Raw genomic sequence first — 12,239 nt, 5'->3', positions numbered from 1 at the left:
AGAAAAGGAAATTATAAAAGGTGTTTCAGGTGCCATCTCAGATGCCATTAATAAGGTGAATTCACAAAGTATCATCTTATTTGGTGTGGATAGTTCCCTGTTTATATGGCCTGCATCCCATAAGTCTACGCAGCCTTCAGAACTGAACGAGAATAGTAGCTGCAAATCCATCTTAAAATTTGTGCCGTAAGTAACAGTGGAATATATTAAGTATGTCAGTAATATTTTTGTGTAATGTTTTTGAGACTATCATTAGGAATTAATACTTGAAGCATGGGTACTAAACCTTCTTAAATTACAGGTGAATATCTACATTTTCATGTATTGATTTTGTTCTTTTCAATTTTAATTTGCATTTGGAGTCACTGAATTCTTTGCTATTTCAACCATAGAAGAACACTTTTATTCAGTCTTCCCTTCAGTCTTGTTGAGAATCTGTAATTTTAATTCCTTTACCTTTGATTGTCATGCTATTTTAGCCAAGACTATTAAAGTTCTATACCTCATCCTCTCTGGTCAACCTTTTTTTCCATTAAGATGCTTCTTAAAGCCTATTTGTCAGATTACATTTATCCTAAAGGCTGCCTCTGTTGCTTGTTGTCAAATTTTATTTGATAACATTCTGGTGACACTCTTTGGGATGAATTGCCCTTTTCTTCAAGAGCTATATAAATGCATGTTGCATTTTGGCATAAAGATTAAAGATCAGATTAGCCTTTTTATGTCATGTATACATTGGAATTTTCAGTGAAGTGCGCCATTTGCATCAAATCCAGTGAGGATTGTACTTGGCAGCCAGTAAATGTTGCCATGCTTCTGACATCAATATAGCATGCATACAATTTACTAACCCTTGCATATCTTGCAAATACGGGAGAAATCTCGAGCACCTGGAAGAACCCCATGCAGTCATGGGGGAACGTACAAGCCCTCTACAGACTACAGCAATAATTGAACCCTGGTGTTTGCTGGCGCTGTAAAGCATTTGACTAAACACTACACTACCATTCCACCTTCATATATATCTTTCTGTATTCATCAGCCCCTTTAACCATGCGTCTCTCTGGAAGTTCTTGACTCTGAGTTTAAACAGTGATGGGCTCTTGTTTAACTGCTAGGGTCAAGGTCTGGAGTTTCCTCCCAAACATATCTCCCTTTTGACCTCTCTGACCTTCTAAGAGTTCCTGAAGAATGAACCTTTGTACCAATCTTTTAGTCTCCTTATGAGAAAGTGGGTACCATAAGTTTCAGAGCAGCACAGGAGACAGGCCCCATGAGTTTAATAGAGTTGGTCAGAGTTTGATTAACAAGGGAGTAGTCTGCTTTCATTTTTAAAATGACTTTTTTTCAAGTTTAAGTTCTCTGAGTCATATATCTTTAAATTACAAGGAAATAAAATAGCAAGTAAAATAGCATGAAGAGATGGAGCACTTTACTCTGCAATTATTTCATATATTTGTATCTCCTAATGAAGGGTTTCAGCCTGAAATATCAACTGTTTATTCAATTCTATAGATGCAGCCTGATTTACTGAGTTCCTCCAACATTTTGTGCGTTTTGCTTTGGATTTCCAGCATCTGCAGATTTTCTCGTGTTTGTCATATGTAGCCTTTAGTCTTGTAGGTAATTGGGTAACTAACTAGAATTGGTTAATTGAAGTCATGTAGTACAAAGATACTGATACCAGGCAGCTAAATCTACGAAACCAGCTAAAATACAGCTTATTTTTTTGGTTAGTACACTATCTTCTGTGTGCAGTGTCCATAGAGTGTATCCCTCATAGTTGTTCAGAACAGAAACAAACATTTGGCCCACAGTATCTGTGCTATTTTTTTTGTCCATCTAATCCTCTTTTTCTCTCACTAGTGTGTATCATTCTATGCCTTGCCTTTTCAAATATATGTCTAAATGTCTCTTAAACCTAGTGGATAAATGTGATTCCAGCACCTCTTCTGACAGCAAGTTCCAGATGTAAGCCACTATCTGTAAAAAAAAAAAAAACTTTTCCCTCAAATCCTCTTTAAAATTTCTTCCCCTCACCTTAAACGAAGGCTTCTTGTTTCAGATACCTCTATCTTTGGAAGGCCATATGCCGTCTGCATACTACTTAACTATTGCCACTTTAACAGAACTGGACGAGTGAAGCTCAAGTTTATTCTGTTCATTAATGTTTCTCAGTGCAGTACAATTTACTGTATATGTCCTACTCCTGTCTGACTTTCTAAAATGCATCAGCTTACACCTGAGAGGGTTAAATTCCATCTGCTAACTCTAATCCACCTTTCCATCCTATTTACATCCTGCTATAGCATTGGTAAACCTTCTCACTATCTACACGTCACCAGCTTTCACGTCATCTGCAAATACCTTCTCCATTCATGCCCAAGTAATTGATATAAATGGCAAATAACAAGGTCCCAGCATTGATCCCTCAGTCATAATCTTCCAATCAGAAAAGTATGTATCTGACTCCTATCACAGCCCAATTTTGAATCCAGTCAGCCAGTTCAACTTGGATTCTTATCTTCTGGATAAGTCTACCATGTGGAATCTTGTCAAATGCTTGCCAAAGTCCATTTGGACGAAGTCTACTGCCTGCACTGCCTTCATTAGTCATCTTAATTAATTCATAGTCATAGAAATGTACACCACAAAAAAGCCCTTTCAGACTGACCATCAGCCACCAGTTACATGAATCTTGCATTAATTCTAATTCCCCTATCCATGCTTCTTATCAACTAGCCCCAATTTAACCACTCACGTGCATACTAGGCACAATTTAGAGTGGCCATTTAACCTATCAACCTGCTTTGGGATTTGAGAGCACTGAGAGGAAGTCCACACTGTCACAGGAGGAAAGTGCAAACTCCACGCAGGCAGTAAGAGAGGTCGTAATCCAATCTGTGTCTCGAACTCTGAGGTAGTGCTTAGTTGTAACTATCTCCTCAAAAATCTCAATCAAATTAGTGAGGCGGGACTTTCACAAAATCATGCTGACTATCCCTGATCAGCTCTTGACTTTCCAACTGTACAGAAATCAAGATTTTCTTCATTAATTTCCATACCAGTGATGTAAAGCTCACTGACCTGTAATTTCCCTACTACCCTTCTTAAATAAACATTAAATATCCACCTTTCTTCTGGTACCCTACCTACGATGAAAGGAGATGAAAAAATCTCCAATTAAATTAGGTACTTTGAGATGTAAGAGTGACTGACAAAATTAAATGAAGTGATTAAATTAATTATCTTAAGGCCAAAGTAGTATGATGTGATTTGTTGCAGGTCTAGTATGTAGGAGTTGATGATTGACCATAAGCTGAGTATGTTTGGAACTACAGAAAATGGAATGAGGCTTTGAATAATCACTTAATAAACCTGGTGTGCAATGTTTCATCATAGATGCCAATGTTTAAGTAAAAATATATTAATGGAAGATGTTTTACAAATTGGTTGTTAGATGCATGAGTGAATAAGCTGCATTTGTGCAGTTGTTTCTATATGTGCATTGTCTTATCACAAATTTATAATTTTATTTCAGAGTTGAGGTCAATGACTATCTTAAAAAGATTCCCAAAAAGAAATCTCTGAAAATTGAACCTCTGGTAAGCATACAAGTTTTGAGAAATGTTTGTTTTTACATGTATTTCTGATGCAAAATATATAATGATTTAATGATTTTGTATTTGTGTCAGTATAGTAGCAGCAATACACATTTGGGGCAGTTTATCATGACTTTAATTGTACAGGATTTTGCCCTTGCAGAGCAATTTATTGATTCAATATAGCACAAATTCACATCCAGTAAATTTATTGCACTGAATTTGGAATCACAGTTCCCCTGAAACTTGTTTGGAAAGTTGTTTAAAACATCAATACGCAGCAGTGTTGTCAAAGACAGAACGTTTAAATGGCTGAATGCTATTCCTAAAATAGATAATCAATACCGGTTTGGTATTTTTCTACAGAAGGCCGTTTTTATATTAAATATACAGTTTTTGGAACTGATTAATTCTCAAATAAATCATTATATCAACTACACCACCCTCATAGATATTCAATTACAACAGAAAGAGTAAGGTGAGGGGTGGGGTTGGGTGCTTGCATTTCTGTTGCTGGCATGAGCTGTTGGATCTAATGTACGTTATGTGACATTTCCTAGCAAATTGACTACATATTGAATTATCAGATGTTGCCCATTTCTGGACCATAGTGAACTTACTTTTTTGTTGACACTTGATTGACTCCTTTGTTTCTGAACTTGTATTAATCTACTTGTAAGATATTGAAACCTGTAAAGAATTACAAAGTGTTTTTTTACCCTTTTCCTTAATGCCATTGCTTTTTGTTATTAAAAGTTTATTAAGTGAAGATTTATGTTAGTTCTAAATCATCTTGAAACTCTTTACTCAGTGATTTTCCATGTGTGTGCTTATTTTACAGAAGCAGATTGCTTGCTTTTTTATACTATACATTGCTGTGTTATTGTTCCAATTGTTTTGATTGTTTAGGTTGTTTAGTTAGGAAATTTCAGCAAAATCCAACTTTCTGTTGGAGTGTATAGAAAGTCCAACTGGGAAATAGTATTGGAGCTCAACTTGTCCACCCAAGACTTCAACACTCATCTGAATCCTTAGAACTAAGCAGAATTTATTCAGAAAATGTCATATTTTCCCAGCAAATGCCATATTTTCTGTCCGTTTTGTTTGTCGGCCCATTGTTTTATGCTGGAATCATGTAGAAGTACTTATTGACATTAAGAACTGCCTAGCAGCAAGGAAGAATGAGCTGAGTATTATTTAGATTTGCAAGATCAACTTCAGGTATAGGACTCTTTTTGCTGCATTAAAAGTAGCATATTTAAACATTCAATGATTTAAACTTCTATATCTTGTTAAACCATATGATATTTTAATTACTTTGATTGTGACATTACTGTTTCTATTTTTTCAGAGAGTCATTAACCTGGAGCTTTTGTTTGAGATGTCAAGGCCTGGTACAGTTGAAAGTGTGTTCATCCAGCAGGATACCAAGCCACAGTTACATTTTAAGATGACTCTTCCTATTGATGTTATAATATTTGCTAATCCAGATGACCAGTGGGCAAAGTATGTGACATTCTAAATACTAAGTAGTTTCTGAATACATGTACATGGGTCAATGACAGTTGGATAAAATAGAATTTGGCAGGTTTTCTCCATGATACCAAAGTGGAATTTTTGCAACAGGATGTGAAATTTGCTGTCCAAGTTTGTTTGCTTTCATTCTGAGGCATTAGATTCCTAATTATTTAATCTGCTTTCGCATTGGCTTAAGCACTTCCAAGGAAACATTTTTAAGCATTCTGATGTGCTGTTAATTTATGGATTCTTCTCAAAGATCAGTATTAAATATCAACTTATGTCTATAGATTTATAGAGTCACAGCACAGAAACAAGCCATTCAGACCATTGAGTCTGTGCTATTGACCATCTAGTTTGTATTGATCCTACTTTAATTCCATTTTCAATTTTCCCCACATTCTCACCAATTCCTTCTATTTTCTGCTGTTCATCTACACAACAGGGGCAAATTACAGTGGTGAATTTGCCCACCAACTTGCTTTTAAATCCAGAGCACCCAATGAAAGCAGCAATCATTGCAAAACCAGCAATTAGAAGAGAATATGTAAAGTCCACCCAGGCAGAACCCAAGATCAGGACTGAGCCTGGGTCACTTGTGCTGTAAGGCAATGGCTGTATTGTTACTCAGCTAACATTGGCTACTTTCTGTAACAGGGAGGCACTTTTTTTAATGATGGAAATGTTAATAAACCCCGAAGAAGCACATAATCCAATATCCAATTTAAATATGCTAATTCTGAGTAAAAATTAAGTAGATTTGTTGTATTCTTCTTTTGTCATCAGATTTCCAAATGACTATTTTGTCATTGATGTTAGTATGAAAGATATTTATTAAGAATTCTATTGAAAAACAAGATAATTTTATCATGAATTTTTCAGTGAATTGTGCGGGCAAGCAGTAGTGGACTTTCAGCCTTAATGTCCATTAATTTAATGTGATGTTGAACTGCTTAATGTTGCAACCTATGTTGTCACAGCATGTTTTAGCATCATGTGAATTGCCTTCTAAGGGTAGTGACTATGGAGCTGGGGTTTGGTGAGTAATTGGATTATTTCATTTTTATGTTAACCGTTAAAAGTTTATATTTCGTATGGTAACCAAGCAATAAAAATTGATAAATTACAGGTTTTGGCTTGCCTGGTGATTAAGTTAACTTGCTTCAATTGTTAATAGAAAATGGCTGACTTAGAACATAAACAGGTAGATATTCAAGTCTCTGGGTTCTACTAAGGCCCAGGTTGATTTATTATAATGCCTGTTAACTATCTTTTGCATGATATGGACATTGAGTAAGAGGCTGTCAAGATATGAGGAATGATGTTTAAATAATTAGATTTAAGCAGGCATGCATGGGCAGTTCATGTAGTAAATGGGAGCTAATAGAAAGCATTTATTCCATGGCAACAACATCAGTAGCTTAAGTAATGTAGCTCAAAGGATTTTAGGCCAGAATTGATAAGTTGTAATTAGAGATTTGGGCACTGCAATGTTTTAGAGAGAAGGGAAGCTTTGCTGAAAGAGGTGGTTGTACCTCTTAGATTAAGTACTGCAGAATTGATCCAACATTATGACCGAGGCTGGCATGGGGTTCTAAAGGGTAGTACTGTAGCCGTTGTTCATCAGGTACAAAATTCTTGCAGCCTGTGTGGAGTTGAGTAGGGAGCAGGGAGAATGAGCAGTGATCACATGACTGTGGCACAGAAGTGCATTCAGCTTGGGGAATGAAAATGGATGTAGTAATACTTGGAGATAATGTAGTAAGGGGGAATGACACTGTTTGCTGCAGTCATATGATTCAGCCCCAGCTGTGTTGACTCGCCACTGGCAGGATTAAGGAAAGGAGATTAGCGTAGAAAAGAAAACATCTGATTGCTATAATTCATATGAAGAGCACTACATTGATAGGACCAAGGAGGAGATTCTGTTGAAAGAATCTGAGAAATTAAAAAATCTCAAAAATATAATCTCTGGATTATTTCAAATGCAGCATGCAAATTTGCATTATGTTAATAAGATCAAAAAGATTAGCTGAATTCAATATGTATCCCTTACAGAACTTTGAAACAAGCCTTGAAATGGTTTCTTTTGGCACAAGTTACTTTGACTTGGGAACTTTTGATATCCAGAGCAGACACGCTGCCAAACAATGCAGTTTATTTCTCTGCATTGATTAACAAGATATTGCCTTCACCAGATGGTAGGGCAATCTGTGGTATTGCCTGACAGCAAAGATTTAAGGTCAGGTTTATTACAGGTTTGCATGGGTCATTTTAGGATAAGATTTCTTTTCCTTATTTTCAGGGTTTTAATATTTAAGGAAACAGTTTTAGTACGATTCCACAAAGGATATTAATTACTTTGAATAAAAATGAAAAGAACATTGATTCAGAAGTTAGTAATTATAAATTGTTTTACTACCTCGCTTAACTAAAACATAATAATTTCATATATAAAATCCACAGGTTTGAATGCTGAAATTAAGATAGAGGAGATAAATGGCACACAAAATAAAGAACAGAATTTAAATCCTTTGGGAACTTTGGGAGGAAATCCATAGATCCCTGGAAGTGGCAAGAAGGGAAATCCATAGATCCCTGGAAGTGGCAAGAAGGGATATTTGCCTTTGTTGATGAGACTACTGAGTGTAAAGTTCAGGAAGTTGTGTGCAACTGTATAAGACATTAGGCTACATATGGTATGCACTTCTGATTGCTACAATAGAGAATGATTGTGGAGGCATATGCGAGAGTACAGAAGAGATTCACCAGGATGTTGCCCGGATTAGAGAGTATTAGCTATAAAGAGAGCTTGGATTCTTTTCTCTGAGTGTCACAGAGAAAAGGAGAGACCTGATAGAAGCAGTGAGAGGAATTGATAGGGTGTTTCCATGGTGGAAATGTCTAATACTAACACAAAGCTTTAAAGTGAGGAGGAGAAATGAAAGTTACAAGACACATTTTATTTTTACACAGAGTGGTGGGTGCTTAGAAGACACTGTCAAGTGAAATGGTGGAAGTAGATACAATAACAACATTTAGAAAGGCACATGATCAGGCAGGGAATGGAAGGACGTAGGCTATCTGCAGGCAAAGGGGATTAGTTTACATTGGCCCAGAAATTGTAGACTTAAAGGCCTATGCCTTTGCTGTATTTTATGTGCTCTATATTTACCATCATCTGAGGAGAAAGCAGTGGCTGAGAATGAGTGGACAGGAAAACTAGTCTTTAATAAAATTATGCTTTCAAAAGCATTTTTAATCATAAACTTTTTTTTTTGCAGACTACTGGATCAAATTGTACAATCAGTTTCTTCACAGCTAACTGAAATGGAGAAGTGTATTCAGAGATTTACAAAAGGACAAACTGTTCCAATACCACAAGCATTTCACTTTGAATTGCCAGAACAACCTACTCTTACTACTCTAATATATCCTGCTGGAATCACTGATGAAGAACTGGAACCACAACGCAAAGTATGGTTAGAGACGGTTCTTTTTAATTTATGCAGTCTCCCTATGCGTTATGATGTGTACAGATGAGCAATTTATTAGATATAATTTTTTAGTTTTAAATTGTTACTTTTTTCAAGTGTATGTCAAGTGTATTTGAATTGGACATCAATGGGTAATATATTATAATATTGCATATATTATAATATTCTGATGAAGAGTTAGGTGATTTTCTTGAATAAGTAAAAAATGCTGCTTTCTTAAGTTACTGCTAACTTTTGCTTTTGGTCGCTACACTAGACCAATGTTGAATTTGCTTCACTTATATAGGGTATTGGGGGGAACAGAGCTCGAGTACTCTGTACAGCATTCTCTCCTTATTCATGGAAGCAGTTTAAAGTAGGTTTCTTAGACTGATATCTGGATTGAGTTTTATGAGGAAAGGCTGAACAGGGTAAGTATGTATTTGCTGGAGATTAGAAGAGTGAGAGGAGACTTGCTTAAAATGTTCAGCTTTTTGTTGAGCCTTAACTGAGTGGATGTGATTAATGTTTCCTTTTGTAGAAATGTGTAGAACTTGGAGTTTCATAAGCTGCCCCTTATGAAAGCCCATCTTGTTAGCATATTTCCACATACAACGGAGCTCCCATAATATTAAATTCAAAAATCCCATTAACAGTAAAACAGGTTTCCCCTTTCTGTAACTTTAAATTATTATTCTTACCAGTTTTGAACCTTTGACATTTATTGGAATACTGCTGAGGTAAGGTTGCATATCTTGATTTTTGTGTATTTGTATTTATTTTATTTCTTGCATCTAAGGAAGTAAAAGTCTTTATATTGTGACTCTGTCACAATGTACAAGCAATAAAGAGGGGAAATGTGGGAGAATATTGCCCAGACACTAAGATTGAATACGTTATTGTTTTATATACATGTATGTACAGTCAGATATGCAATCAGATGAATCTGTATTGGTAAATCTGATGATCTGGTGAAAGAAGCAGTCCTAGAGCCTGTTGGTCCTGGCCTTAGTGCTGCGATACTGTTTGCCAGACGGAAGCAGTTGAAACAGTTTATGGTTGGGGTGGCTGGAGTCCCTGATGATCCTCCGGGCCATTTTTACGCACCTGCTGCTGCCAATCTTCTGAATAGAAGAAAGGTCACATCTACAGATACACTGGGCTGTCGGCACCACTCTCTGCAGTGCCCTGCAATTGAGGGTAGTACAGTTCCCGTACCAGGTGATGACACAGCCAGTCAGGATGCTCTCGATGGTGCCTCTGTAGAAAATCCTGAGGACCTGGGGACTCATGCTAAACTACTTCAGGCCTCTAAGGTGAAAGAGATGCTGTTGTGCTTTTTTCACCACACAGCCACGATGTATAGTCTAGGTGAGATCCTCAATGATGTCTGCACTGAGGAACTTGAAACTACTCACCCTCTCAACCACAGTCCCATTGATGTCAATCAGGGCTAGCCTGTCTCTGTTCCTCCTGTAGTCCACAATCAACTCCTTCGTTTTCTCAACACTAACGGAGAGGTTGTTTTCTTGGCACCACTGTGTCAGAGTATTGGCTTCTCCTCTGAGGGCCATCTCATCATTGTTGAAAATGAGGCCTATCAATATCGTATCATCTGCAAATTTGATGACATGGGTTTTATGACTTGCAGACAAAATTGAGTTAAGAATATCTGTAAAAATAGAATTCATTCTTTACATGGGTTTGACTCAAAGGGGCTGCCCATTTTAAACTAATATTAGGCATATTTTTCTTCAGGCAGATATCAATCTTAGGAATTTTCTGCTTCAAGAGAAGCAGTGGTTTTGAATATTTTAAGGCATAAGTTATTAATGAGTGAGAGTTTAATGGGAACACAGAGTTACAGTAGCCTAAAGCAGCTAGAAGGTCTTACTACTCCTAATTAGTCTGTTTGAGTGGGTGAAGTGAGACCACTGCTCTTTCTCTGTTTTAAGTCCCAATCCCCCAACATGTATTTTTTGCCTTACAGTTAGATATGAGGAAAATGGGTATGGGCCAGAGACCACAAGTGGCCTGCTCCTGCTCCTTTTACTTGTGTTAGTCTACTTAACTTTCGATAGTTGATCGCTTTCATTCACATAAGTAGACCGTGTGTATTTGTCTTTATGTAAATTAGATTGGTTAATTAGTTTATTATTGTCACATGTTCCAAGGCACCGTAAATGCAGATCAATTCATTTACAATAATGCATTGCAGTATTACAAGGTAAAACAATAACAGTGCAGAATATATAGCATCTTACAATTAAAGAGAAAGTGCTGTTCAGGCAGACAATGAGGTGCAAGGTCATAAGGCAGATTGGAGGTTGAGTCCATGTTGTCTTTCTGTAGAAGCATTCAAAAGGCATAACAACAGAATAGACACTGTCCTTGACCCAAGTGGTATGTGCTTTCAGAGGTTGGTATTGCCTGCCTGATAGGAAAGGGAGAAGAGAGATTATCTGGGCTGCCCGGGGTCTTTGATTATGCTGGCTGCTTTTCTGAAGCAGCGGGAAGTATATACAGAATTCATAAAAGGGAGGTTGGTTGCCATCATGTGTTGAGCTCAGAAAGCAACTCGCTGCAGTTCCTTCTGGTCTCAGGTAGAATAGTTCCAGTACCAAGTCATGATGCATCTAAACAGGATGGTTTTATGGAGCATCAATAAAAATTGGCAAGAGTCAAAGGGGACATGCCAAATTTCCTTAGCCCCTTCAGGAAGTAGAGACACTGGTGAGCCTTCTTGGCCTTGGCGTCAACGTTGTTTGACCAGTATGGATATCGGTGATGTTCAGTCCTCGGAACTTGAAGCTCTGAACCCTTGGATCTGAGCATCATTGATGTAAACAAGAACAATCACACTGCTACCCCACTGAACACCTCCACTTCCTGAAGTCAATGTCCAACTCTTTTGCTTATATTGAACAAAAGATTGTTTTCATGTACAGTGTCACTGTGCTCTCCAACTCCTGTATTTGAGATGTACCTGACTATGGTGGTATCATCTGCAATCTTGTAAATGGAATTAGAGTAGAATCTGGCCATGCAGTCATGAATGTACAGGGAGTAGAGAGGGGGGCTAATAACACAGCCTTATGGGTCACCTGTATTAAGGATAATTGTGGTGGAGGTTGCCTATCCTTTTTGATTGTGGTCTGTCAGTCAGGAGCTCAAGGATTCAGCTGCAAAGTGAGATTTGAGTCCTAGGTGTAGGAATGAGAAAGGTGTTGATGTGGCACTATAGACTAGGCTATTGAAGAGGTTATATTCCACACGTGCCCAAAGAGCAAGCAGTTGACTCCTGCTGAAATAACTTCTCTATTTTTGAGCAAGGCCAGAAACTGAACTGATGCCCAACTTCTTTTGAATCCCTTTCAATACACACGCACAGTCATGACATTTTACTAGGACTGTATTTAATTTGCTACATTGTTTTGAATGGTGGCCCAACCCCACCACTCTGCTCCAAAACTGTTGTTGAGCTGGCCTTTCAACTTCCCTCCCATCCTATTCCTGGCATCCTTCAAGCTTTGCAAGCTTTCTAAGTGAGGAATCTGCAAGTTTTCTAATGCAGTTCACTCACATGATTTGTTCAAGGATGGGATTTTTCCAGAAAGTTGAAATTAAAAGCCATATTATGGAA

The 12,239-nt window shown here is 37.4% G+C and overlaps 1 protein-coding gene across 1 annotated transcript in view; it reads left to right on the top strand.

Moving 5' to 3' along the window:
* Positions 1-12,239, top strand: part of ufsp2 (ufm1-specific peptidase 2) — a 126,010-nt gene that overhangs the window by 98,112 nt on the left and 15,659 nt on the right. The window contains exons 14-17 of the mRNA XM_059974020.1: positions 3-186; positions 3,542-3,605; positions 4,954-5,108; positions 8,405-8,597. Of these exons, the coding sequence (XP_059830003.1) occupies positions 3-186; positions 3,542-3,605; positions 4,954-5,108; positions 8,405-8,597 (596 nt within the window). The remainder of the gene's footprint in view (positions 1-2; positions 187-3,541; positions 3,606-4,953; positions 5,109-8,404; positions 8,598-12,239) is intronic.

The sequence above is a fragment of the Hypanus sabinus genome, chromosome 7 (genome assembly GCF_030144855.1).
Source record: "Hypanus sabinus isolate sHypSab1 chromosome 7, sHypSab1.hap1, whole genome shotgun sequence".
NCBI lineage: Eukaryota > Metazoa > Chordata > Chondrichthyes > Myliobatiformes > Dasyatidae > Hypanus > Hypanus sabinus.
This window is presented reverse-complemented; position numbering and strand designations above follow the sequence as displayed.